Source organism: Centropristis striata, chromosome 5, assembly GCF_030273125.1.
Source record: "Centropristis striata isolate RG_2023a ecotype Rhode Island chromosome 5, C.striata_1.0, whole genome shotgun sequence".
NCBI lineage: Eukaryota > Metazoa > Chordata > Actinopteri > Perciformes > Serranidae > Centropristis > Centropristis striata.
Window position 1 is genome coordinate 33,466,289 of NC_081521.1, and position 26,848 is coordinate 33,493,136.

Below are 26,848 nucleotides of genomic sequence, written 5' to 3' on the forward strand. Positions count from 1 at the left end.
TCCCCCAGTAGAGAGTGCAGCCATCCCTCGCTTGTGGCTCTGGGTTCCACTAACTTGTCTGGGCGGCACAAGGCATTAGGGTCATGCCGGCCTCTTCTTCTGTGTGCTTCCCTCCAACACCTCAACCTCTGGACCCCGCTATCCCCCATCCTTCAGTTCCCGTAGTTATGCAATGACCTTAAATTTGGATCCCCTGTCGATCTTTTGTCCTGAGCATAAAAGCCTGCTTTTCTTTCTACTCTTTGGGTTCCATGCCAGCCCCTGACTTACTCCCATAAAGTCTGCTGTCAGCTCGAATGAATATGTTGTGCAGTGTGACAGGCAGGCCTGCCCACTGACTAACTCTCCCCACTCTGGAATCACACTTAACAGCAGCGTTCACAACAAGCACATGGCGATGCCAAACCCTGCAGAGCTAACCACAGCACACAGCATAGCACATAGTGCCCTCACTGGAAGAAGACTTGACGCATTTTTATTCCAACATGCTTATAACGATCTTAAAGGATGATTATGAATAGCAGTCAGGGTTTTCCTTACCATCATAAGGCTTAGGCCCACTAAATTATTTTACCAGATCTGATGGTTGTGGCTGGTCCAAAGTGGACTTGTTTTTAGAAAGTTTTATTTAAGCTTTTTGGATGTTATTCATGTATTATTTGCTCTTCAGTGGCTTTTCCAACTTTTTGCACACAAATGTGGAAATAGCAGCGGGCAAAAATGATGTGAACTTTTCTTTTAGGACCAACAAACCTATTGAGATCCTGACAAGGGTATTATGTCAAAGTGATGACATCAAATTGTTTTTTTCAGTATAAAACACACCACTTTGGTCTTAATAAGTGTCTGCAAAAAAAGTTTTCAGGATTGATAACCATCTTTTTCAAAATCCATGTAGCAATATCCACTTTTCTGCAAAAAATCGGTGTATTTCTAAGAGTCATCGATCTGCAATTAGAGAAATAAATCAGTGTTCTGAAAGTAATGTTCAAGTACTTTTCAAGACCTTTTACAGTACAATATATTACAAATGTAACAGACTTAAATGTTTGAACAAGCAGGTACACTGATTTAATAGATTTGTATTGCTGTTTTACTGGAAGAATACAGCTTTAAGTGATACCACACCCAGGCTCTGTCATCTCAGTGTCAAGCACTCACCCCCATGGGCTTGAAAGGTTTCTGTTAAATCTTTGTAGTTTATAAAAACTGAGGATCCAGTCCACTCAAATGCACATCAGTTACAGTTGTTTTTTTATGGGTAAAAGAGAGTAGCTTATGATCACTACATATGCTACTTTTGGCAAAGCTATGTGGTATTGTGACATGAATGCAATGACTGTCACAATACCACACAGCTTTGCCAAAAGTAGCATATGTAGTGATCATAAGCTACTCTCTTTTACCCATAAAAAAACAACTGTAACTGATGTGCATTTGAGTGGACTGGATCCTCAGTTTTTATAAACTACAAAGATTTAACAGAAACCTTTCAAGCCCATGGGGGTGAGTGCTTGACACTGAAATGACAGAGCCTGGGTGTAGTATCACTTAAAGCTGTATTCTTCCAGTAAAACAGCAATATAAATCTATTAAATCAGTGTACCTGCTTGTTCAAACATTTAAGTCCGTTACATTTGTTGCCACAGAGCAATGCAGTATTGTCTCCAGCTTCAAACACAATCAAACTGTCACTGTGTAAAATGCACCGCAGAACATTTCCCTAAAGTAACATACAAAAGAGACAGCCAGCAAAACAAACCAACAAACCATCTGCAACCAAGGGGGGAAACTGTGAGGCAATTACACCAGAGGAAAGACTGGAGATGAGATATGAGGAACAGAGATGACTTGAGTCTAGCTTCTCTGCCTGCTTTGACAGGCAGAGAGGAAGACAGTGGGACACAGGAAAGAAGGGGAAGAGAGAGAGAAGGAGACAGGGCGTGGAGGAGACAGCAGAGAAAGCGAAGTGGTGCCTGTGTGGCGTGAGAAAGCCCTGTGTTCTCTGTCTGTTGATAGGCCGGTGAAGCTGAGGAGGGCTCAGGGCCACAGACCAGAGGGATTTACGGGGCTTTGCTCCTTCCTCTGTGGAAGCAGTGTGTCAACCACTGCCACTACAGACCCCCCCTGCCCCTGCGTGGTGCCCCCTGTGAGTACAGCTACATGACTGATTATAGTCTATGAAAAGACTGCCCCTCCCCACCTCAACTTTACTGTAAAACACGTTTTCTATAGAAAATCAGAGTTTTGCAAAGCCATTTTTATTTTCCTCCTCAGCCTTAATGCTAATCTGCTCATTTTCTCCTATACAAAGGCATTTCCTGACGGACCATCCCTTCTCCCAAACGCTCCATGTCTCCATCCCATCCCACCACCTCAGCAGCAGTGGGCTGTTCCTGGTTGTCTTGGGGAGGCTGCTGAGGCATGACAGTCAGACGGGCCGGACAAAGGACCATGCTGGCGAGCGTCCAGAGGGGGCTCGAGGGCAAGAGATGGACAGATAACCTTGTTGTGTGGCCCACGGTCGCCTCAGGCAGCTGCACGGAGATGATAGCTCAATCTTCCCATCAGGCCTCCCTACCAGCTCGGGCCCCAGGCCATGGCATCCACTGGCATGTGCCAGAGTGTGTGGGCCAAGGGACATGGTATGGTTGTATCGTGCCGCTACTGTTACATCAGACAAACTCTTTGAGGGAGTTTAGAGTGTGCTGGTGCAAATTGTTCCGTTGAAAGGAAAGACATAAAACATGTCTACTGGAAGCTTAACATGAAAGAGTGTGTCTGGATTTGAGAGTCCACATTTGGCTATTGTTACATTAAATACTTTCAGCCTCTTCAGCCAAGGGTCCCTCAGTTTCATTATGAAACTGCATTCCAAGGTATATCCCCTCAAAATTACTTTCAAGCACCGACAAGGTAAAACGAATGAATTTGTGTGTACTTCTTCTACAAGACCATGGAGACGACTTTAATGACAGCTTGACAGTACAAGTACAGGGAGTGGCTTGTCATTTGCAAGTGTTAACTACTTTGAGTTAGCAGCTCATTTTCTCACCCTGAATGAAAGTGGATAGCACCATGGGGGGAAGAGAAAGGCAGTGCATTTGCATGATTGAAATGCATTTCACCCCCTGCTTGGAAGTCCTCCTGTGGACATTGTCATGTTAAATCAGGGGCTAAAAAGTCTAACAGAGAATTAGGTGCAGAGAATTGTTGCATAAGGTTTTTTTTGATGATGAAAGAGATTCCTTCATGGCAAGCACTTTTCATGATGGAGAAAGTGCTTACATGCTAGGGCTTATTCAAACATCTGTTCCCATTAGTTGGCTCAACCACAGTGAATGTGGTTCACGCAAGAATCATAATTGCATACAGACTTGGGATACAGTCACTGTTTTGTGCAGCAACTGTTCCAACAAAGAAATAAAATGAAATTTGTGACACAGCATTTGTAATTCCAGCACCATGAAAAACTGCTATCAGAGTGATTAGACAACTAAAGCTTTGTTTGTTCAAATAAGGGCTGGGTGATATGTAGGAAGACAAATATCACAATTTTTTTTAACCAAATATCTCAAAATTGATATTGCAACAATAATGTATGCTTCCATTCCATGCTAGTAGCTCCACTGGCTTTCCCAGACTTCTGCTGTTGATAATACACCGTCTATGAATACATATCTAACTTTTAAAAATGAGAACTATCCCTTTAATCCACATCTCTGTGGCTCATCAGTCCTATGTTGACTTCTGTACATATATGCTCAACTTCTGCGAGGGAAGCCATAAACTGACATCATGAGCAGCCCTCACCACTTTATCTCTGCTAGAAAAATGCAAGATAACCCTGTAACAACATACCACAACTACCTATGAGAGAGTTAAAAACCAGCAATCCTGCACAGAGCACCATCGCACAGAGCATATACTCATGCCCCGAGGGCACTTGTCAACCACTTCCTGAGCCCTAAGCCTGTATGTAATTGAGGTGAAATGGCTTGTCTGAAATCAACTGAAGCCATACAGTGAGGAGAGAGTCAGTGCAGTCCCTGGGAGAGGATGACAGGGTCACACCTGCAGACAGGGGCCTGTACTGGCAGACTGCTGATGGCTATCTGAGTGTGTACTAGGGGCTATAAGAGGGAGGTGCATGCTGGGGGTCTGAGGGCTATGAAGGCCAAACATCTGGCAACCTGCCCAGACCCCCACCAGTCCATTTATGATGACATGTCATGCAGATCCATGCGCAAAACAAGCATCCATGCACATTCTGTCCCATCACTCTGCTTCAGTACCCCTCCAATAAACAAGCCCACAGGATCAAGGATGATAACATGCAACATAAACCCAACTGCCACCTCAACCACAGCATGTCAACGCCTCATGTGATGCAACACTACAACCCCACTACTGTGGCAGGAGTCGGTCTTTAGCTCCTCAACATAATTACAGCCCAGATGAATGGTTTGGAAACGACAGGCAATTAGACCTCCAGACAGTATGATACTGAGGAGTGTACTTTCTTCCAGCATGGGTACCAGAGGTGTATAGATCAAAGGTCCACACCAGACAAAAGCACATGTTTACAACACCCACCGCTGACAGCAAGTAAATTCATGATCATCGTAAACAGAACAGGTGGCATTTAACAGAAACAAAACTGGTGCTTCTGCCAAATTAGGTTCTCATCAGAACACTTGAGGATGAGTGGAATAATACAGGCAGATTCTTATTTTCACTTTTCTCAAGTGCCATTTTCAAATCATATACTAATCTATTTAAGAGACAGAGCTCCTTGTTGGCTGCATACACTGCCTGCACTGTCACAGTCTCTGATTTACATGATGGCCAGACTGTGGGGCGATCCCACACTAAGATCGGAGTACAGCCAGGAAGCCACACCATGGAGAGGGGAAGAATAGATTCGAAGAAAGAGAAGAAAATAAGAGGAAAATGTTTTTGCCTCGTGAAATCTCTGCGAGAAATCTTTGTAAACCAAGCCTGTAGTTAGCAATTAACTTGAACTGGAGATAATGTCGTAATTATAGCAGTGTGCACAACTCTAATTCCCATCAACATTAACGCACAGAACTAGACTGTGGTCAGGGGGCATGCTGGAACAAAAGCAGGGAATTTTCTTGGAATTCTCTGACTTTCATAAACTATGTTTTGAAAGGAGAAGTTCAACTGCTTTTGTAAACTTTGTGGCTGATGAAAGAGAGCTTTGGATGAACAGATGACACCTTGAGCTTTAAAAATGAAAAACTGCATCAACACAAAACTTCCACAGTTGATCCAGATTTCAGTCCTCCTCTCACATGGATCAATGCTGGGCCTGCTTTTATATCCACCATTTCCATAACAGCTCAGTTGAGAGCAGCCTTATTTACAGCGTGCCGGTCAGATTGCCTCTTCTAATGCTACCCAGTGGGGGAGAAACCAGACTGATGACCTGCAAAACTGTTTCACCCCGTGAATGGAAAAGCCAGGATAAAAAGTAAAAGACTTTTGCATTCCTCTGAGTCAGAGCTGGATTTTAAATAACCTTCAGAGTCATACTCCTCCAAACTCTCCATCTATGCTGGCTCAGGCCCATTCACTCCGTAGCTTTATCTGCAGCGCTTCTTTCCAAACACTACTCACATTTAATGGATGGATCAACTAAACGACTGTGGATAAAATCACAGTCTGGCTGCCTTTCATTGTGATACTTAAAGGCGCCTCGCCTTTTGACTGTGCTTGTTAGACTGCAAACACATAGCGCTGTACAGAAAAAAGTGCATTAATTGCAGTAACAGATATATATTATGACTGCCTCAGAAACTCACATGAATGGAGACGCGCCTTAACTAAAGGTAAAGTGACAGGCAGAGTGGAGCCCATGGGAAGCGGGTAATTGAGCAGAACACATCTTGATGTTCTGGTGAAACATCGCTCTTCATCTCTCCATGCAGAAGATGAATCACACCATTGTCTGTGTCACCAAATTACACAAGTGCTATGGAAAATTCAGTTCAATTGCTTAGTAGAAAAGGGCAGAAACTGAATGGCTGTAGCTTTCTTGAGTGAATTATGCGGGTCACACTAACATAAAATTGCTCCCATCCTGTGATTGCTGTTATTTACAAAAATAAAATTGATTATTTTCTTCCCCCTCTGAAATATCTTTCAGCTTTTTATTGTTGCTCAATTTACTGTAAACTTAAAAAATAAAGAGTTAGGAGCACATTTTCATCTGTGTGATGTGAGTGACAGCGAGCAGAGGAAAGAACTTTTTCTGTTCAGCTTCACCTTTGTATTTCAGTTCTGAATCAGAAGGTGATAAATCTTGTCATGCATTTTCAACACCTTATCCTATGTGTAAATACCTAATTGTGTATTAACTCACTATAACAAGTCCCTTAATACTGGGTGCCAACTTCGTGTCTGTGCGTGCCAGACCATTGTGAGAATGCTTGTGGCATGACAGTTAAAAGGTGTGGCACAAGCAGACAGTAAAATCACTATTAGAGCCTGCATATAAACAGAGGAAAGGCTTTTAACAGGGAGAGTTTATGGATGGAATGTTAGGATGGAGAGGCTGAAAGATGCAAGTGGCCGGGACAGGACTCTTAGGGACTGCAGAGATCCCGCAAGAGTCCAGACAAGAGCAGACACATCCCTAAACAGTCAGACTAAACACTGCTGCATAATTAGAGTTATAACTCAGCAGAGCAGCCAGAGCACACACTGTGAGCCTGTGTCCTTCGTAGAAAGGGCATAACCCACCCTCTTATTCAGGCCCAAATTAAACTGTCTGCGCCGTTGTCTCTTCAAAGCCATTTAGAGGTAGTGAATTTGATGTTGTATAACTTCATGTTCAGCAAAAACACAGTGGAAACATGAAGTATAAAACAAAAAGGTTCATGTGGAAAATAAAAATCACAAAGCGGAGTAACACCAGTAATCATCCTCATTTCCCTGAACCATGAGAGGACACAGGAGACAGTTTTAGTAGCTACTTTCATGTTAGCATACTTACAGATATCTGGTGATTCGTCCGAGCCATCTGGACAGTCCTTCTCCCCGTCACAGCGCCAGCCTTTGGAGATACAGGTCACCTGGTCCTTACATACAAACTGCTTAGAGCTGCAGGTCTTGGGCTGGTCATCAGTTTTGGGGGCTGAAAAAAACAGGATAAGAAAGTTGATGTGTCATCAGGAAAAGCAATTGCGGCTGAAAACGCTGACTAGCATCTTCATGAAATTTGGTGGAAGGTTGTAGCATGGGCATGGGAAGAACCCATTCAATTCAGGAGTGGATCCAAATCACAAGGCAAATTATTTTTCACATTTATTAAAATTTGACATAATACAGTGCTTTATGTGGTATTGTGGTTTCTTCTGAACTTTTCCCACATTATATTCTCACAGAACTTTATCTGAATTTATCATCATGTTGTGGGTTTTTGTTTTAGAAGCCTCTTGCCGTCTCCTGTTCTGCAGTACCACTCTCTGCCTAAACTGATACTAATCTGCCAGTGGGGGCGCTGTTTCACCAAAACACAACCATTACCAAAAATAGAGGTAGCAATAAAAAAATGATTCCATAAATTATCTCCTTTGTGCAACTTGTATGCATGTTCACAATGTTTACTGGCGGGAGCAGGATATAACAGGTTCATGCAGGGCCTTCAAGTGCCCTTCTATATTCTTTAGCTTTGCACCTATATGGTAAGGTACTGTATTTTGTAAAGCACCTTGTAGCTCTTTTTAAAGGGGCTATAGAAATAAATATTATTTTCAATAACAAATGCATTTAGAGAGAAATGTAATTCCCCAACACTCAATCTTAAAAAATACAAACATTAAAGTGTATGGTTCTTTAACGCGTTATAAAGTTTTAAACAACTATTCTCTCCTGTGCAGAATCTACATAGGAAATTTCCAGCTTCAAGCGGTATAGATCTTAACTCAACAGGGCAAAGCAACATGCAAGGGTCAACCCAAGTTTACAATGATGTTTTTGTATCAAAAGACCCACAGGCACACTCTATTCAGGAAAAAAAACTCGTCTACAAGTTTACAACCAACAGTGGTGCCTTTTAGTTCTGGGGTTTGTTTGTTGTTTCCTCTCTTCTTACGGACATCTCATTTCTTTCCGCTTTTTTTCTTCTATTTTTTATTACCCATAAGGTGTTTTTCAAGTTATACCACAGAGGCTCTTTCATGTGTCACAGCACAGACATAACTGGGCATTCAATCACCGCCTGACCCATGGGAAAGTGCAGAGCGCGGTAGTTCTGGGCAGTAAGTCAGCACAGATTGTTGAGGTGTACCACAGACTAGCAGCACCACAGCAACGCTCATGACCCATCAGCAGTGTGACACAGCTGACATGCTTTAACTCAGCAACACTCAGAAAAACCCTCGTCAAATAGAGCTCTACCTACATGGTGTTGCATCAGTCTGTCAACACTGAATTAGTCACCAATTTAAAAATGTGTCTTAAAGGGCCAGTTCACAAAAAAAATCATTGTTCAGTTCTGAGATTATTTAACAGGATTACTTAGTGACTATGGAAACCTCATGCAATTATTGAACTTAAAAATAAATTAATTAAAATTTCTTTTTAATGATGGATTTTCTTGGACTTCAAATATAAGATAAGCTCAAAAACAATAAATGTAATAAAGTTTATAAATAAATAGAATACATATTTATTTAAATGTGTATATATGTTTTGTTTTTTAATGTTTATTAAATAAATAAAATAATACAAAAATAATAAATAAAATCAACTAGTTTAAATATTAGGGCACTTTCAAAATCTAATCATGTATTACTATTTTCATATTTTTCCAGTAGAAAAAGTAATTAGTTTTGATAAACATTGAGACCTTTGGATTATTCTGAGCAATGCAAACATTGTTTCAATCTTTCAATAAAACAGCAAACATTAGAATGTAAAAAGCTGAAATTCTATGGTAACATTTTCTGTCAGTATACGTTAGAGCGAAAATAGGTTTCCAAATATATACAAGTGAAATTGTTCCTGTTCCACGAGTGGTCAAAAATGTAACACACAATAAAAAATACCACAAAAGCCATTTCAGGCAGGAGGCTGCTGTTACTGTACTGTTGTGCAGTAATGCTCTGGGAAGGACAACGCCAAAGGTCTCATTGTGATTCTCAGCAGGAACTGAGTCCTCTCTCGCCCTGGATGACTTGCCTCCCTACGTACTTGGCAGGCAGAGAGGTGTTTGGGGTGGGCGGTGGGGTGGGGGTGGACCGCAAGGGGGCTGGGATGTGACTGAAATCACAAGAGAGCATGAGGCTAGTGTATCATTGCAATCACGTTCCTTTTGACTGTCAGACTAAAGGGTTTAGACCCTGGTCTTTTTTTTTCACAGAAGTGTATGTGTAAGCACTAAACACTGAGACTTCTGAGTGTCATGTTTTTGTAAATACAATTAGAAGCTGAGGGGCTGCAGGGATCAGATCACAGCTTTCCTTATGTGAACAACAACTTGATATTTGAGGAGATTATGAGAGAAAGAGCGCTGTTTTTTAAAATGCAGAGCGTTCGCTCCGTTCTTCTGTTCACACAATGGCAGGGGCAAGGCTTACCAAACTAAATTTGATGCAAGAGAACTCAGCCGTGAGACTCCATAATACAGAGTTCGTATCAAATGTTATAACAATGTGACAGGACATAAAATTAAAGCTGAGGCGAGCACAGAGGGCGGTAAAAGAATGGATAGAGACCAGTGCATGAATCAGTTTGGACAACATGCACACACCCAGCCCCTCAGTGAAGGACTGAGCGAGAAGCTAGCCATGGCCTGAGGCCAACTTGTTAGTTTTGCTTCTTTTCAGATTACCAATGTGCTGGTACATTTTGGATGGTGGTAAATACACTGGATTTGCCTGCGCTTATATGTTGCCATTTAATCTGCCTAAACAACCAACAACCACACAAACAGCCGCACTGACTGAGCCCTGAGCTGAAATGAGTAAAAGCATTGAAATCTCCGACAGGCTGCTACAGTATGTGAAGGCATTCCCTCGGTTTCTCCGGTCCCCCGTGTGAAGCAGCTGGGCTGAGCCGGTTGTTCCCTATGAGTGGGCATAAAACTGGAAATAAAACATTGTGGGTTCTAATTTTATCATCGCTTTACACACCAGCATGAAATGACCACAGAGGGGAGAACCTCTAAGCCTAATTGGAGGTTGTGGCAGAGGAGGGGTTAGAGACCGGGGGAAAGACTGGCAGCCGTCCCCCTCAGCAGCCCTCTTTCAAAGCCCACTGAAATATCTCAAACAGAGATGTGAATTGTTAATTCAGCCTGAAAAGTCTTTTTTTTCTACAAAGTTCCTGGCAAAATGCTGACAATTTTTGGAGGGTCCAAATCAGGCCGGGATGTTAAACCATTTGAGTCCACTTTTACCTACAAAAGGGAATGAAGAAGGCCTTTATTTAGTCTCCTGGGATTGGCCCAACAGCAAACACCAATCCCATTGAATCAAAGTACATACTCCACTTACAGGAACTCCTATAAGCCCAGTGTGTTCGCCTCCAACAGAGTCCCCTCTTGATAATGCCATTCCAGCTAAAGCATTTCCTGCCACAGCTGAAGGCAACTTGATCACACCACTGTGACTAAATGGTAGGAAACTCAACAGTGTTTCTATCCACACGAAACAGTTGGATTATCACATTTAAAAAGTAATAATCTCACTTTCTGCTGCTTATAATCATATTTTAAAAGTAAGATCAGTTTAGAATAGACTTGTAAAACTGCTCCCTTCGCATGAAGATAACCTGAGAAAAACAACCATCCTCTGGGTATATATTAGAACAAAAAAGAAAAAAAGAAAATCTAATTAGAGAAGAAAATGAGAAGAATAACTTTTACAGACTTCCCTAAAACCCTCAAGAGTTTTGAATTTCACACTATTACTCACTAAAGGCAACTTTGGAAGCTCTACAGGAAACAGAGTTTCTATTTCTGAAGAGAAATTACATGATGTACGAACATCTTTATTTGGCTGGTTTTAAAAAAACAAACAGCTGTCTTCCACAAGAACCAAAACCCGTTTTTCACTCCGATGTACTCTGTTATGTTGCGCGGACAGTAAATGTCATTTAAAATATCTTTACAGGAGAGGAATATGGCAAAAGCATTAAATATGAATGCTGAGAAAGTCCTTCAGGCGTCTGTAAGCCCAAGAATGCCTGAAGGGCAGTACTAAAATGTCTTGAGTATTTGTCCATTAGACATGGGATTAGTGTTTCTAAACATCTGATTCTCTACACTCAGCTAAACATCTTATTAAAGTTTTTCAATGGTTTTAAAGTTCTTATTTTTGGAAAAAGAGAAATTCAAGGACACTCAATTGGGATGTTTGTGTTAAAATAAAAAAAACAGGCCCTTTGTCCTATTTTCTGTCCTCATTATCTTGTCAAATCAAGAAATCACAGAGAACTGATCAGTGTTTTACTGACTAAAAAAGATCCATTAGTGGTTTTCCCCTGGTTATTAAGTGCCGAAACCAGTGCATTTGTTTTTAAGGAAGATATGCATGATTGTGTAAGAGAAACTAAACTGCCTTTCAAGCTCCTCCACATTGTTGTTACAGAAATGTACATTGAACAAATGTTTTAACCCTAAATATGCTACAGCTGCATGATTTGGAAAAAAATATCTATGATATTGCAATTGCAATATGATTCAAGGCTGGGACATACAGCAGTAAATATTTTGACCCATATTTTGCCTTTAACAGGCCTTTAATATTGCACCTCCTGCAATATGGATAGTGAACTATTCCACAGTGTAACTTCACAACATTTTGATAATAATTGATCATCCCTATATTATGCTATAAATCACTGAGCTGCTTCCTAGTATATGGATTCCCAGGCAGCAGTATGCTGAATTGGTTCAATTTTGAACATACTGCTAGTTGTATGGAGAACACACACACTGCATTTCCTTATGCAGCTCTGCGCTGTCCAAACAGTGCACACTGGACTGCCCCTCAGCCCTGTGCATGGCAAAAAGCATTAAACACGAGCGGATGAGCAAATGCATAAACGTACACAGAGCCCAGCTCTTACAGAAACATCCCCCCTGAGTGCTTAACAAAAAGAATAAAGTTATTTCAATGCCATCTTTTTCATTTGCAAGAACACATTTAAGGTGTTCTTTTGTCTTTTACGTAATGCAAAAACTTTAGCAAACAATCTCAAAAGGCTGAAATCAACTTTGTGGGATGGAACAGGACGGGATGGTGAGTAAACGGTGTTGTGGCACCAATTCAGCAGCCAAGTGATGGAGGCCTCCAGACACCATCACCAGCTGGGACACAACACTGACCCACTTCCCCCCGCTCCGATCTGTCTCTCTCAATATGGCCATCCCTGCTCTACAAATCAACTCCAGATCCATGCAGCACATTCCAGCACCTTCTAATTGATTTCATGTGTAAAGCTTCGCCTCAAAAAGACAATCTGTTACAGACAAGCAGCTCGATTCAAAGTAACCTTTGCTAGTTTTGAATTCAAGGGGAAATTACTTGTTTCCCTTTTCTAAGAAGAACGGACAATGTAAAAAGTTCTAGTCTTTAGTTATATTCATTGTTTGCTTGTCTTGAAATAATAATAACCGCCACCCAAATGCACATAGACTCAGCTGAAATGTTTAAACAAATTGATATATGACATCAACTTTTGTTTCACAAGTATGCCTTTAACACTGAGCACATCCAAGTCTTCAACCAACCCAATCCTCTTGTGGGTAATTTTCAGGCTGAGCAATAGAGCATGGATTCTATTAAATGCTGCTAAAAGATAAGAGCACGAATGGGAATGGGAATTGACTTGAATGAATGAGTAAATAAATGGGACTCGGAGTACAATGGCTGTGACAGAAGAGAAAGTGGAAATAAAAGCAGGACTGTTTCTCATCATCCATCGCTTCTCCCCTTCGTGGTCCTCCATTGTGGAACTCAGGTCTTTCTAGGGTGTTTTAGGGAGTGAAAAAAAAACTAACCGACTACAGTATGTAATTAGACTCCTGAGGTCAAGTTTGAAGTGATTTCTCTGCGCTGAGTTTAGCAGGATTTCAAAGCAAGAATCCATGCATTATAAATAACAATTAAAACCAAACAAGGACCACAGGGAAGATAATGAGGGCAGAGGGAAGTTGTTATTTTGAATGTTGTGCGGTATTAATTATTCACATGGAAGACTATTTCTTAACAAAAGTCAGAGCCTTTTAGATGTAAAACGTGGTATGGCATGGTATAAGAGGGTAGAAAGTGTGATAAACACCAGAGCCCTGGACTCAAATCACATTGCTTGGGCTTGAGTCAGACTCCAATCACAAAATTGTTGACTTTAGACTCAACGTGTCAAGAATCAAAAAAGGCTTGCAACTCAATGACTCATGACTTCACTTGGACGTGAGGTTTTTGACTTGAAAATACTTGCTACCTCCCCTCCAGCACAAAGATGAAAAAGGATGTTATTTAAAAAGTGTGCCAGGAATTAGTTAACTCCCTTCTATCCCGTCCTGTTCCATTCTATGTGCAAGTTTTTGTAAGTGTAATATATGCTTAAATATGTGATGGAAATACATTTGGTAATGAGTACATTATGTCTTGACTTGGGACTTGAATCAGGACTTGAGTGCAAAGACTTGAGACTTGCAAAACAATGACTTGGTCCCAACTCTCCCAAACATTATCTAATGTAAGCCCTGCCCTGGCCGCTGCTGTAGCCACTGAATGACCTTCTTCAATGGCCACACTGTGCAGGGCCCATCCAGTGGAAACAACCACTTAGCTTTGTGTCAAGCCAAGTCACAGCCAAGCACTGGAGCACTTTTACTGGCTCTCAGTGAACATTCAGTGACCATAGGCTATTCAAGTTCTAATCCACAATAGCCATTTTCTAAGAGGTTGAACATGCAGAATACTTTCAGCTCCTCTTGTGCCTGAAAGCCTCATTTTTTTGTGTCATCGCACAACAAAAAGGGTGCAGGTTTGACCTCGGAGGTAACCCAATGAGGCTCTGCAGGACGTCACAGGCCAGAGCAGTAAAAGGCAACGCAGTAAAAGACATAACACTGAGTGAGTGTGATTGATGGACATTAGGATGAATGTAAATAGGTCTCATGGTGCTCTCTGCAGAGTTCCTCCACACCCGCCCTGCAGTGTCTGCATAGCACAGCTCTGTGCACCCATAGAGGAAAAGTCAAACCAGATTCAGCTGTTAAGAAAACAGAATATGTAGGCCACAAAATGAAGGCTGGACCACATAAATTGAGGCATTCACTACAACTGAAATGACTGTAAATCCCGATTTTCCTCTGTCTCCTGGAGCTACCATGAAAACAACATTTAAGGCCACAAGAGTAAGGTATGAATACAGTATGTTATTAAAATGAGCATTTGCCTCAGCTAAAGGATGAAATGTTTATGTGAGTTAATGAAAGTCGATTTCTATGGGTCCCTCATTAGATTCACTCTTAAGGAGGCAGGAGGGAGGAATGTTCCTGGCTCAATAGTTAGATAGGAATGACTCATAAACAACACACAAATGAGTTGTCATCCACTTTACATCATAACAGATGACCTCTTTGTTCAGCAGTGAGATCCTAAAGGTTGACAGAGTGATACATAAAAGGTCTCAACTTTACATAAATGTCCTTTAAACCATGCACTCTGAGTCATTTTACTCTCACCAAGTCCTACAAATAACAAAATATCACAATGGGCTGCTGGAAACTCAACTTTCACTTTACTGTTACACAGGAGCTGTGGACCTTGGCAAGCACACTTAAAGTCAAAGACTACCCACACCCTTCAATCTTGATAGTATTGTTGAGTACCACAGAGTACATCCAACTGGTTCGGGGCCACGCGCATAACAGTTTTCAGGTGATAACAAAATCAGACAAGGAAATAAAAACTCAGAAGGTTACAAGCAGCTTTCAATCATAGCTCTAAAACCATCAAAGTGAATGTGATTTTTGTGTTCAAAGATAAGTACAAGCCTTGAGACAATTTGCTTCCAACAAGTGAAACTAGTGCTCAATAGATTTGCCTGCAGTGTCTCTACAAGAGACATTTTTTCTGTGACAGACATCAACATGAAAAACTTGTTTTTTAGTGCCACTGCTTATTGAAATGCCAAACACTTTACTTCAGTAAAGGAAGACTTTACAAGTTGTTGGATGTGTCATAGCATTGGGTACCCTTACAATGTATTTATCTTCAACCAGGCGGAAAATGAAAATCTGTGGTCAGCAACAGTAATTTTGATCAAATCTATCAAACAGGAACATTTACAAGTCCTTGCACAGAGGTACTATTAAACAAATGCAGTTACTTGTGTCCATATATTTGCGACAACACAGCCAGCATCCACAAACAGATGACTGAGAGCCGTGGCTGTGACTTTGATGAAAGTAAACAGCTTTGACTCACTGCAGCAGTCCATGAAATTGGAATCTTATCTCCATATATCAGATTCTCCCCTCTGACCAGGTGTGAAAGCAACGAAGGTTCCCTGCGATCAAATCGATTCTCCAGTCAGGCACAGAGCCTGCGACATCGGGAACAATCTGAGGTGAACATGAGCATGACCCAGTAAAGCCAACAGGACCAACCCACAGAGAGCAGCTGCTAAATGTGTCCGAATACTGACATTAGAGGAGGTCAGCATGACGCATCAGGTGAGGAGTCCACCGTTAATGATGTCAAAGTAAAACAGGGGTTACAAAGCCAGTATTGTCACCTCTGCCAGGTGTCGGGCAAACATCACAACCATTTGCAACATTTCAACAACTCTGAGTACTCTCTTTATAAAGTGCAACATCTCCCCATCTAAAGATGTGTCATGTTAAAAAGAAATACTCATTTTGAAAAAGCATCATCGTATTAATGGCAGAGAAGGAAAACAGCAATGCAAGCCCGATTATAATACCAACAATAATGCAATGAGTCTTACAGAGCTGCATTAACACACACCCACACACTCCCGTTTTTTTCAAAGAAGCCGATCCGTTCCTTTTTCTGGGTCTTAGGAGCTAAACAGGGTAAACAGTGATGTAGCTAGCAGAAAATACCAATTACAGTACACCCCTGCTATTCACAATCAGCAAACACTCTTTCATCTGTCCTCTCGCGCCTTCAATCTGTGGGGAACAACACTGAAGACATTTATGTTAATCTGGTTTTACCTTCTGGTCACAGTTGATTGCAATGCAACGCAGGAAGCAGAGGGATAAAAAGGGGATCTTTTCTGCGGCTATGGTCAAGAATACCACCGTCTGCTATTATCATTTCACAAATATTTCACTAGGTCAAAACCAAAATGCAAAACACCTGCACATAAGCTTTACATTAAATCTTGCTCAAAAGCCAAAGAATGTACTGGACACTTTGGCTGTATTTCAATCCATCTTTTCTGCTTTTTTATCCTATAGTATATTTAGCTGCAAGAAGACTCCAAAAGGCAGAAAATCATTACGGGGATTACCTGTGTTACCTGACAAGAGTGCATCAACAGGCAGCCTCAGGTGTACATAGTTACAATAACCACTCCCCAGTGACCTCCACTTGGAAGAGCTGAGGAGAGCAATCCAAGTTCCATTAGCTGTTGAATTTGTATGAGGGATGCTGAATTTTTCCAGCAGATGTTTCTAGTGACAGTTCTGAGGAAAGGTAAAGCCAGGTCCCATTAAAAAGGCCAGGCAAACAGAGTATAGGCTGCTCAGGAATTCAACCTCTTTAGCCTCTGACCCACATTTACACTTTTCACCAACGGGCTTCTTCTGCCTCTGAAGGTTGTTGAGATCCTAAATGTAAGCTCAGTAGTCATACGGTCATTCAACATGGAGGTCTTGGTGGTGGAACTCCAAACAATAAGGAAATGTGGAGGAAATTTCATATAAATCAACACTGAAATGCTATTTTCAAAGCATTGATTCATAATTTTTCAATACAAAAAAGCCAACCAGCTTCTCAAAAGTTTGATGCTTTACTTTATGTTCTCATTATCTAAAACTTAATATCTTTGAGTTTTGAACTACAGGTAGGACAAAACCATAGACTGTATCAAATATGGACATAGTTTCCATTGGTCTCTAAAGAGACATTATGAAGATCAGTGTGAGTGAATCCAGCTGTCGCCATTTTGGCAGTGTCTGACTCCTCCAAACTCCCAGCTAGTCCAAATTAAAAAAATAAAAAATCTCGTCCCTTGTACAGTTTTCATGAACTGGGTAAGAGCTATAGTGAACACAACTGTGTTTTGTATCAGGCTGTATGTTTATTTCAGATGTAAAGTTGGCCATTTTAATATGGAGGTCTATGGGGATTGACTCACATTTGGAGCCAGCCTCAAGTGGTCATTTTGAGAACTGCAGTTTTTGGCAGTACAGCGTTTGCTTCATTTTTCAGTCCCGGAGGTTGCAGCTTGGACAAAACAAGCAATTTGAATACAGTATGTCACTTTGAGCAAGATGTGGGCGGCATTTTTACATTTTTATTATATTTTGTAGGGCAAACAATTAATCAGAAAAATATTGTTAGTTGTGTCCCAAAAATTAAAAAATCCCAATGTCCATACATTTTTATCTGCAGACTCCAAATGTCAACAATCATAAATTAAGAGCATGCATCAGTTCAAATTGTGTTTATGTTTCCTCATATAATCAGGGTTCATCAGCACTAAAACGGGTTTGTGATTCTAAAGAGGATGACATATTTACATGCCACAGCCGTAAACTCTAATCAACACCAAAGATCAATAACAAACAAAAGAGGTCTGTCCAATGTTAAACTGTTAACTATGGCCTTCTGACCTTCCTCTCACTAATCCTTTCCCATTCGTAAATTCATGCTGTGGCCCCGTGGTGATCCAGACAAATCCAGTCGAACTGGCCGGCCTCAAGGCTTGTAACCACTGACTTGACCGTTTCCACCTTTATGAAGCAACAGTGTTCCAATGGGCAGCTGGTTAATCAACTGTTACTAATGATGTAACACACATAAATCATTCCTATTCCCTGGCTCCCTGTGATGTAACCAAGTGTCAGTTTCAGAGAGCATCCAGGACTGATTCCTGAAGTTTATTTTGCTTCACCCGCTCTCACCCTCAGCTCTTCAGCTGGTCCCTGCCCCCCTCCTTGCAGTCACATCTAAGTTGGATTAATGGTCTCCCTGTGTCCAGATGTTACATACTGATGGAGGAGCTGGGAGGAGCTTGCCCACTCCTGTAACCTCAGCTATGGCTTTTATTCTGAAAAAGCCTCCATCAAAATCTAATGAAACTTACATAAGATCTCCCAACACAGAGAAGGACATGGGCTATTTTTTACAAAGACATTAACAGCTGCAGCTGGCAAAATTAAGTTTTTAATGTGTTGTTTTTCCCTTTGGGCATTAAAGTAAACATGGGCTAGAAGAGGGAAATTAACTGTCAGATTGATGTTACACATACTTATCCATATACATGGCTGTCAGGTCTGAGTTGGACAGAAGAGAGGACATGCTGGGCTTTTTTGGGGAGTTTTACGTCTACAATATATTATGGACTACAATAGTTTATAGACTCCAGAATATGACCGTATATAGGCTGAATGCAGCATGTGTGTTCTGGGTAAACCTAATTCTAACCGTTTATGTAAGTTCAAAGTTAAGTATGAATGTGGCAAAATAGAAAAATTACAAATACATATGCTATTTTGTACCTCCAGGTTTCCCTTCAAGTGCTCAAGATAGAAAAAACCAGGCTCAACAGGTCTGCAATGCATTGTCACAAGAGCAATGGTGCATTTAATATCTAATTATTATTATCAGGGATTTGGGAGTATTAGGAGGCTCCCGGGACGTAACAGGATAACTGTTCATTTCACTATCACACAGAACCTGGCTGTCACTAATAAGTTGTGATTCCCAGGCAGCAACTGACGCTACACGTCGGGACAAGCCGCGCCATTAAGATTACACCTTTACTAGCAGACACAACTGTTGTTTTCATGCGAAGAGTAACTGAAAACAAACATGAAAGCTGATCTGGCCGATGACTCCTACAGGTTTGATAAGAAACTCAAGCCTGCTGCTTATATTTATTTTTTAAATAAAAAAACAGCACGTTTGGTTTGAATGGTAGCTCTCAGCTGTCGCCATACAGACATGAGAAATTGTATTTGTGTTGGGGAAAAAAAATGGAGAGGGGATATAGCCATTTTGTCGCAGTCAATCAGAAATTATGTCGTTTTGTGGAAATGGGTCGTTCATGCAAGTGTTGCCTGTTACCTGCTGGATACAACAGTGAATAACCTCACTGTCTGCCATCCTTGCAGGCAGGCCCATTCTGTCTGCTCAGACAGGAGCACTGCTAAACACACACACACACACACAGACTGATTTTAGGCCAAAATAATCAACGCGCTGCTTATTTGTGCGGTAGTTTCTTTGATTAAAGGCAATGCTAATTATCGATCTCTTCTTCTGAGGAGACTGTGGCCACACTGTGTTATTGTGAACCTATTTGCGGTGTTGGCTCCAACTCTGGTGAACACAGGCCTATGCACAGATGCTTTGCAGAAGGAAAAAAAAGTGGTCATGCTTTCTCGAGTATCACAATGCAAGATAACACAACAGGCTTCTTACCTACGGTTGCACCGTTAGGAGAGATGATCTCCAAGCAGAGTATAAATCCCAAGTAGAACAACCTCATCGCCATCTCCTGAGCAATGCTCGGTGGCACTGCTGTTAGAAAGGAATAGAGGAAAAGTTGGCTGGATTTCTAAAACCTAACAACCCGATCAACCACCTCATCCGAACCCCCTCAATGGTCCGGGTGCGATTGTCCGTTCAGTTGTACCCTCAGCCCCTCAGCACGGTGGTCGCTTCAGACGGGCTTCAGAGAAGAAAAGGAGACTTGCTACAGCCCGGCGAGGCTATAGACAATGCAGCAGCACAGTCATGTATATTTCTAATTGATTATCGGCATTCAAACATGATGCACTGTGTAACCTCTGTCTCTCAGTGCCTTGCAGGGGTCTCTGTTTCACCACACCATGCCAACAGAATCGTGCACACGTCCAGAAGCGCTGCAGCCGGCGGCTCCGCTCAGCTCATTCCGTGCCAAACTAAAAAGAAAAATTAAAAAGTAAAAGCGATTTGTCCCCTCGGAGCGCCAATGCCTCCCTCTGCTTGTGCTTGCATGAGTGGATGGTGAATCTCAAGCTCCAGCTCTGTGGACGAGCCCGTGACGTAAGCTCGACTCCTCAAAAAATGGGGATAACTGAGCGGTGAGCGCCGTCTGCGCATGCCCTAACACACCTCCTTTTCTCCTATTTCATGCGCTTTTTCATCAACCGTGGAGGTGGGAGAGAGAGGCGGCGCTGCCTGCAACTGGCGCTCTGGGTTCAGCCATGTTGGCTCAATATTTCTACAGAATCTGGATTTTTATTTCTCGTTACTGTATTAAATGATACTGCAAAGTCAATTAAAAACGTGAAACAAACCAACATAGCAGGATGGTCATTTTTATATATATTTATATCTACATGGGATGAAGTCCGTAAGAAATACACAAATATTTTCCACCAAGCAAACAATTCTTTTGTTTTTGCTTTCAATCACAGGTTTAGGAATCCAGAATGTCACTTCCTGCAATTTAATTAATTATTTTTTGCAATTATTAAATGTTGCCATCTTATTGGCTGTCTGTTGTCATGCTCGCGTATAAGTTGCACCTAGTTTACAATTCAGGATAGAAAAGTACATACTGAGAGACATTTCAGAATGAAGTGTGTGTGTGTGTGTGTGTGTGTGTGTGTGTGGAGGCCAGTCAACCTCTGCATTCCTCATGAAATCCTGCCCCCTAGTGGTACATGAAAATAATAAATGGGTATGATTGCTATGAGATATATATGAGGCTACATGTTTTGGATGAGCATGTGCAATAATACAATACTATTTACAGCTTTAAGTAAAGGTAATTATTCACAAATCAAATAGGTCATTGTATTCTATCTTTTTTAACTAAGTTGTTAAGGCTTCACCTAATCTAATCAATGTTGCACTATTACAAGTATGAAAACAAATTAACCATATGGATATAAGAGGTAATAATAGGTAAGCTAAAGGTGCATTGTGAGATTTTGAAAAAATACTTGGAGATTGTTTGGTTTAATTCCCAGATCATCAAAAAAAAGATGTGCTTTGGGTTGGTAGTAGGGATGTACCAGCATTTCAAAGAGTCGCTATTTGACAACCTGGGAATGAGACTTGGCAATTTACTATCATTCTACAGAATCACATACTGCACCTTGACAAAAAAAAGGCCTTCATGGGAGAATAAAGTTGGCATATAAAAATGTAAACAGTTTTGAGCATCTTCAACAACAACAACAAAAATCATAAATCACCTTGTTAAAATAGCTTCCACAAGGTAAGTGCTAACTTAATAAAATAACTGTTAATAGTTTGAACAAACTATATAGGCAATGTGTAATTATTCTTTAGAGATGTGATTGGGTAGACTCATAAACCATCCAAACCTGCAGGGGGCACTGAATACTTACATTACAGAGAGACATGGAGACTGTAACTCATTTCACTAATACAACAAAAACAATCCAACCATTTAATGCAATGTTTGGTAAATTGTACATGGCACAACCTGTGATTAAGCTCTGATCAGAGAGTCACTTTGTTATATAGAAAAACATGGGAGGATCTTTGCCTCAGCCGTTCTGTAACGGAAATGCTCATCCTGCAAGATTCTGGCATTATGCAATGTGCGTATCTCCTTTTCCCACTGGCATTTAATCACGGGTACTAAAAACATTTGGTGTGTATTTCAAACAACTGACAGTTACCTCGCTGCCACTAGTGTTAAGAAAAAGCATGCCTTTCAGGGCTTTTCAGCTTACAGATGTTTACCCAGAGCCTGAATCACAGGAGAGAATGTGAAGTATGCCGGGAATCTGTGAAAAACATGCCTGAGGTGTCTGGATATCTGTTGAATCCACACATATTTTGACTCAAACAGAATATAAACACAAAGGAAGTTAGGGGGAAGATAGTATATTTGTAAATGATCTATCTAAATTTGTTTTGTTTGTAATTATTTACATTGCTGTCTTTTCTGTTTGTCAGCACAGTAAATCAAGATTATTCCTGGTGTCACCTCAACCTGAGAATGCCCCCTTTGTGAGAGAAGGGCTGAGCATTGTCATCCAGGAGAGACAGACGCCAGCATGCTGTGTGGGAGACAGCTTGAAAGAGTGCCAGCGTAAACACTCCCAGACCACATGTTCTCCCAGGGCAGAGGGGCTGGCCTCTCTCCAGGCACATCTGCACACAATCCCTCAGCTTTTAGCAAACCAGCCAAGGAGACAGAGCAGGGCACAGAGGGGAGAGAGAGAAGAGTTCCCAGACAGGGAGAACCTGCTTCCTCTGTGACAGCGTGTCAATGATGAAAGTGATGACATCTGAGGGAAACGATGAAAAGCAGCATGCAGATGGAGGATCACATGGATCTACTCCCTGTATGAAAAGTTAATGCAAATCCTGTGTGTTAAGGGCTGACCACCATCTTTGCAACAGTACGTGTGTATCGCACCACTAGATTCACATGCCAAGGTCTGCTTGGCTACAATCATTACCCAACCTGCCCATATCCTTGAGAGAAGATGGATTGCTGCATAAATCAAGCCCCTGACTCTCACACAGCCTCGCTCTGCATCTGTAGCAGCACTGCTTGCATGAAGTACACCATGCCTGTAACACCATTTTTCAACAAACTTCACTCTGGCAAACTCAATCTCTTGAGAAAACAACCATTCCAGCTCAAATTATGCCTAAATGTGAATATACATGTACACCCATCTGTCTCTAGCACGTCGCCCAACAGCGTCTCTTGGTTGTTACCTTTTAGTTTGCTAGTAAAGTGCGGCTTTGTGCTTGTTTTCACAGAGAGGTAATTACTGAGCAAGCCATGCTGACAACACCTGAGGAATGCAGAGCATGCACCAGCAGCCTGTGTTCTCCTAACCCCCCTCATCACTCACCCCAACACAGTTCTCCCCCATCTGTAACCCTCCCCCACACAGCCCACTATCCAGAGCCTCCGTCCAACACAAAGTTCAGCATGACATTTTCACAGGCACCTTAGATTTCCAAATAATGCAGGTGTTGTTTTATTTAATATTTTGGTTGTTGTACAAGTAAACAGACTTCAACTCAAGAATATTCTAGATTGACCAACAATATTCTATTGTATTATACAGTTGCAATCACATCAGATTTTTTTCTATCTGCTAGTGGAGGAAACCCTATACAAAAACCCACAACTCCCAACAGGCTCCACTATTCCCGTCACTGGTGAAATCACAGTGTGTGTTGGCTGAGTCACTCCCAAAACTGTCCTTGAGCTCTGTGGAACTCACAGCCCATCTGGCTTAGCACTTGCACACACATTTCAAAACATTGCATAGATTGAAAAAGGGGGCGCACACAACTCTGGGTGACCTAAATGCGGCATGAAAGCGGTCCAGTCGGAAAAAGGCATCAATATCTGGCTGTAGACAATGATGCCAATGCAGAATAATGTCATTTTTATGCAAATGAAACCAATGCATCAAGTTTTGTGTGAAATGCATGTGTGTGGGAGACAAATAAAGATAGAGGAAGAGAGAGAAAGATTGTGAATTCAGCTGAGCCTGTCTGACTCGACCGTCATGATGAAATCAGGATGAAATCTCTTGTGCATCTAGATCAACACAAGTATACAGGCCTCTGCTCTGTCTTTCTGTGCTGCTGCATTGAGCAGTTGTAGATATTTTATGCAAATGCCATGGTTAGGAAAAAAACAGCACACTGTATGGCTGAATGAACAATTGCATATGTTTTCGACACACTTGAGGGCTAATCAGTCAGGGTACGCAAGACGAAACAAAAGGGTCAGGGGATTCAGTTGCTTGGCAACTTCTGTTGATAAAAACATTGTTTTTATTCATATAATGAGAGCCGCCAAAATGCACGACAACTCATGAAAAGGCAGGGATCCAAGATTACTTCAGACATAGTTAATCAGTTAACCTATATATCAAGAGTTAACCGTAAATTTGGGTCAGATCCAGAAAAATAAACACTGGAAACTAGTTAGTCACACAATCCGGCGTTAACATTAGCATTACGTAAGAAGTGATGGAAATTAAAAGCAAAGTGCATTTTAAGCTTTGGTTTCACAGGTTGATTCATTTCGAAAAAAATAATAGATACATTGTACAGGAAAGCATTACTTGCAGGTTTTCACTGACACAAAGTAGAATGTAACGGGGACATTTAATTTAACTTTTGTCTCTTATCATACTCAATGTTAACACAGTTACATTAATTAAAACTACACTGCTGTTCTGATATGCTGACTGGTTCCAGTGATCACAGCTACATACTCTATGTATAATATATGTAGGATATTTTAAACCTATTTTATTTCTCAATAACCTTTTAGTTAATTATTCTTCATTTAAAGCCAGCACACATCTCACAGAGCTCCTTGTTACTCAGTTGATAATGGATAGCTAGCTGTAAAGAGCTGTTAACTACGTTTAAATGTCATTTTTTAAAGTGCCATAATGGCTGACGTGCTGTTTCTAAGCTTTCCAGCCTGAGGATTTACATCTGCTTTGTTTCACAAAGTGGCCAAAACTAAAAAAGAGAATGCCAGTGTGGGTTGCGACAAGATTATTTTGCTTTGATTTACCTTTAAAATACAACTTTTCTGATGCCAACCATATTAACTGGGATCACAAAGACGGCCCAGATAAAATAACACAGATTTGAGTTTGTAAGTAACATAGTTTGAAGATTAGACTTAATTTTGCTGTCAGTTTCAGGTAACCAAGGCTGGTTTAATTCATCTAAAGTGTCACCCAGATGGCGTCAGCTTCACCTGGAAGGGTTTAATCCCTTTTTTGGAGTTAATCCTGTGTCTATGCTTGGGAGATCATTAAATTGAATGTCTCTTAAGCAGTTTTCCAGATAGTTTAGCTGATTAAGTTAACTTGCCTTTAGCTACAGTCAGCTTGGGGACAAGTTTTTTACTTTTCCAATAAAAATCCAAAAATAAAGGAAGAATATACCACATCAGGGTGTAAAGTACAGATTTTTGTAAAGGTAAAAGTTATTTCAGGTCACAGTGATTCATGTCTGCTTCCTACTCAGGAAATAGTAGCAGCGGGCTATTCCCTTTCACTTCTGGTGCATATATTGCCTCTTGACCTGAAGTTCATCCAGGGGACATCAGTGAAATCTTAACTCCTTAATTTCGAAAAAGGCCTCTCAAATCTGATGGGTTAGTCCTGCTAGCTATTCCAAAATCCAGGTTAAGGTAAAAGGGTAATCAATTGTTTTCTGTACTGGGACCTCAGCTTTGAAAGTGTTCCAGTTAGCATCAGATCTGCTGACACTTTATCTGTTTTTAAATCATGTCTTAAGAAACAGACTTGCCTTTTTAACATCAAGTCACAACAACTAGCTTTATTTTGTTTACATAATACAGCTCTGTTGTGCAATCACCAGATTTTCAGTTTATTTTAGGAAAACTGTCTTTGGGTTAAAAAATGTAATACATTATCTTAACTGTGTGCTTCTGTTTGGCTGTTGAGTTTTTCTTTTTGTATTTATGATTGTTTTGTATGCTGTCTATAGAAAGTATCCAAATCAAATCATTATCTTTATTTAGCACTAATACCAGCTGCTAAAAATACTGACTGGCAGATGTTTTTGCACAAAGACTCAAAGTCACAATTTCCACACCAGACTTGTACAAACATCTGCTTTTCTGCATGTTTTCACCAAATCTCAAATTCAACAGGGTTACTAGGACTAGCAGTTGTACAGTGGATTTTGGATTTTAAGCCCATTCTTTCTTTTTTTTATATAATTTTGTCTTTATTTATTGGACATCTGTAGATGGACAGCAAATGGTAGAGAGGGAGAGAGGGTGACATGCAGCAAAGGGTCACAGGTTGGAACTGAACGTGTAACTACACTAGAAAGAATAATTTAGATGTGAAAACTGTTCACAACAAGGTCTATGGATTACTTTGAATAACAGAGTCAAAAAATCCTTTTAATGATTTCGGGCTGTCCCTGCTGTAAGTAAAAGTATGTGGGTATAATAACAAAAATGTTTAATTGTTTCATATAGGACTATAACTAATGATCATGTTCACTTAGGATTCATCGGCTGATAATTGCCCCAAGTGAAACCTTCACAGAGCTTGTTTTGTTTAAATCTCAATAATATTTACAATACATTGACAAAATGCAATAATTAAGGTTTTTGGTTTGTGACAACTTATTATTAAGATAGTTGACAATTAGTGATCTGTCAGCTAAACAGCTAATTTACTGAGTGAGTGATTGATTGATCGATTGATTCACTCAATTCATGTACATTTTAGACCATAAATAAACAAACCAACAAAACCAAAAGAAAACAGTCAATTCTAATTACATGATTAAAAAAAAGGAGTGGAAAGAACTGTGAAGTGACTTTATCCCACCCCCTCTCCATTATTCTTTAGTTAGGCTTCATTATTTAATCATAACTTATGAATACATATGAAATAAAGAAACACACACACACACACACACACACATAATAGATATTACATTTTTAAAAAATGATATTATATTTATTGACATACATTTTATACATATGTCTAAATTTTATTTATGTATTCATAAGTTAGAATTATAAAGAGGAAGCCCATGCTGACATATTAGCTAAAGAGATTTAATAATAAGTCAGCATAGGCTTCCTT

The 26,848-nt window shown here is 40.7% G+C and overlaps 1 protein-coding gene across 2 annotated transcripts in view; it reads right to left on the bottom strand.

Moving 5' to 3' along the window:
• The window catches only part of lrp1ab (low density lipoprotein receptor-related protein 1Ab), a 102,211-nt gene extending 81,945 nt beyond the window's left edge, over positions 1 to 20,266 (bottom strand). Inside the window, exons 1-2 of one of the 2 annotated variants that reach the window (XM_059334206.1) lie at positions 19,671 to 20,266; positions 7,022 to 7,162 (exon numbers count right to left, since the gene is read on the bottom strand). In XM_059334206.1, the coding sequence (XP_059190189.1) occupies positions 7,022 to 7,162; positions 19,671 to 19,743 (214 nt within the window). In that variant the 5' untranslated portion in view covers positions 19,744 to 20,266. The remainder of the gene's footprint in view (positions 1 to 7,021; positions 7,163 to 19,670) is intronic. The other variant, XM_059334207.1, reaches the window with a different exon arrangement.
• Positions 20,267 to 26,848: the final 6,582 nt, after the last annotated feature.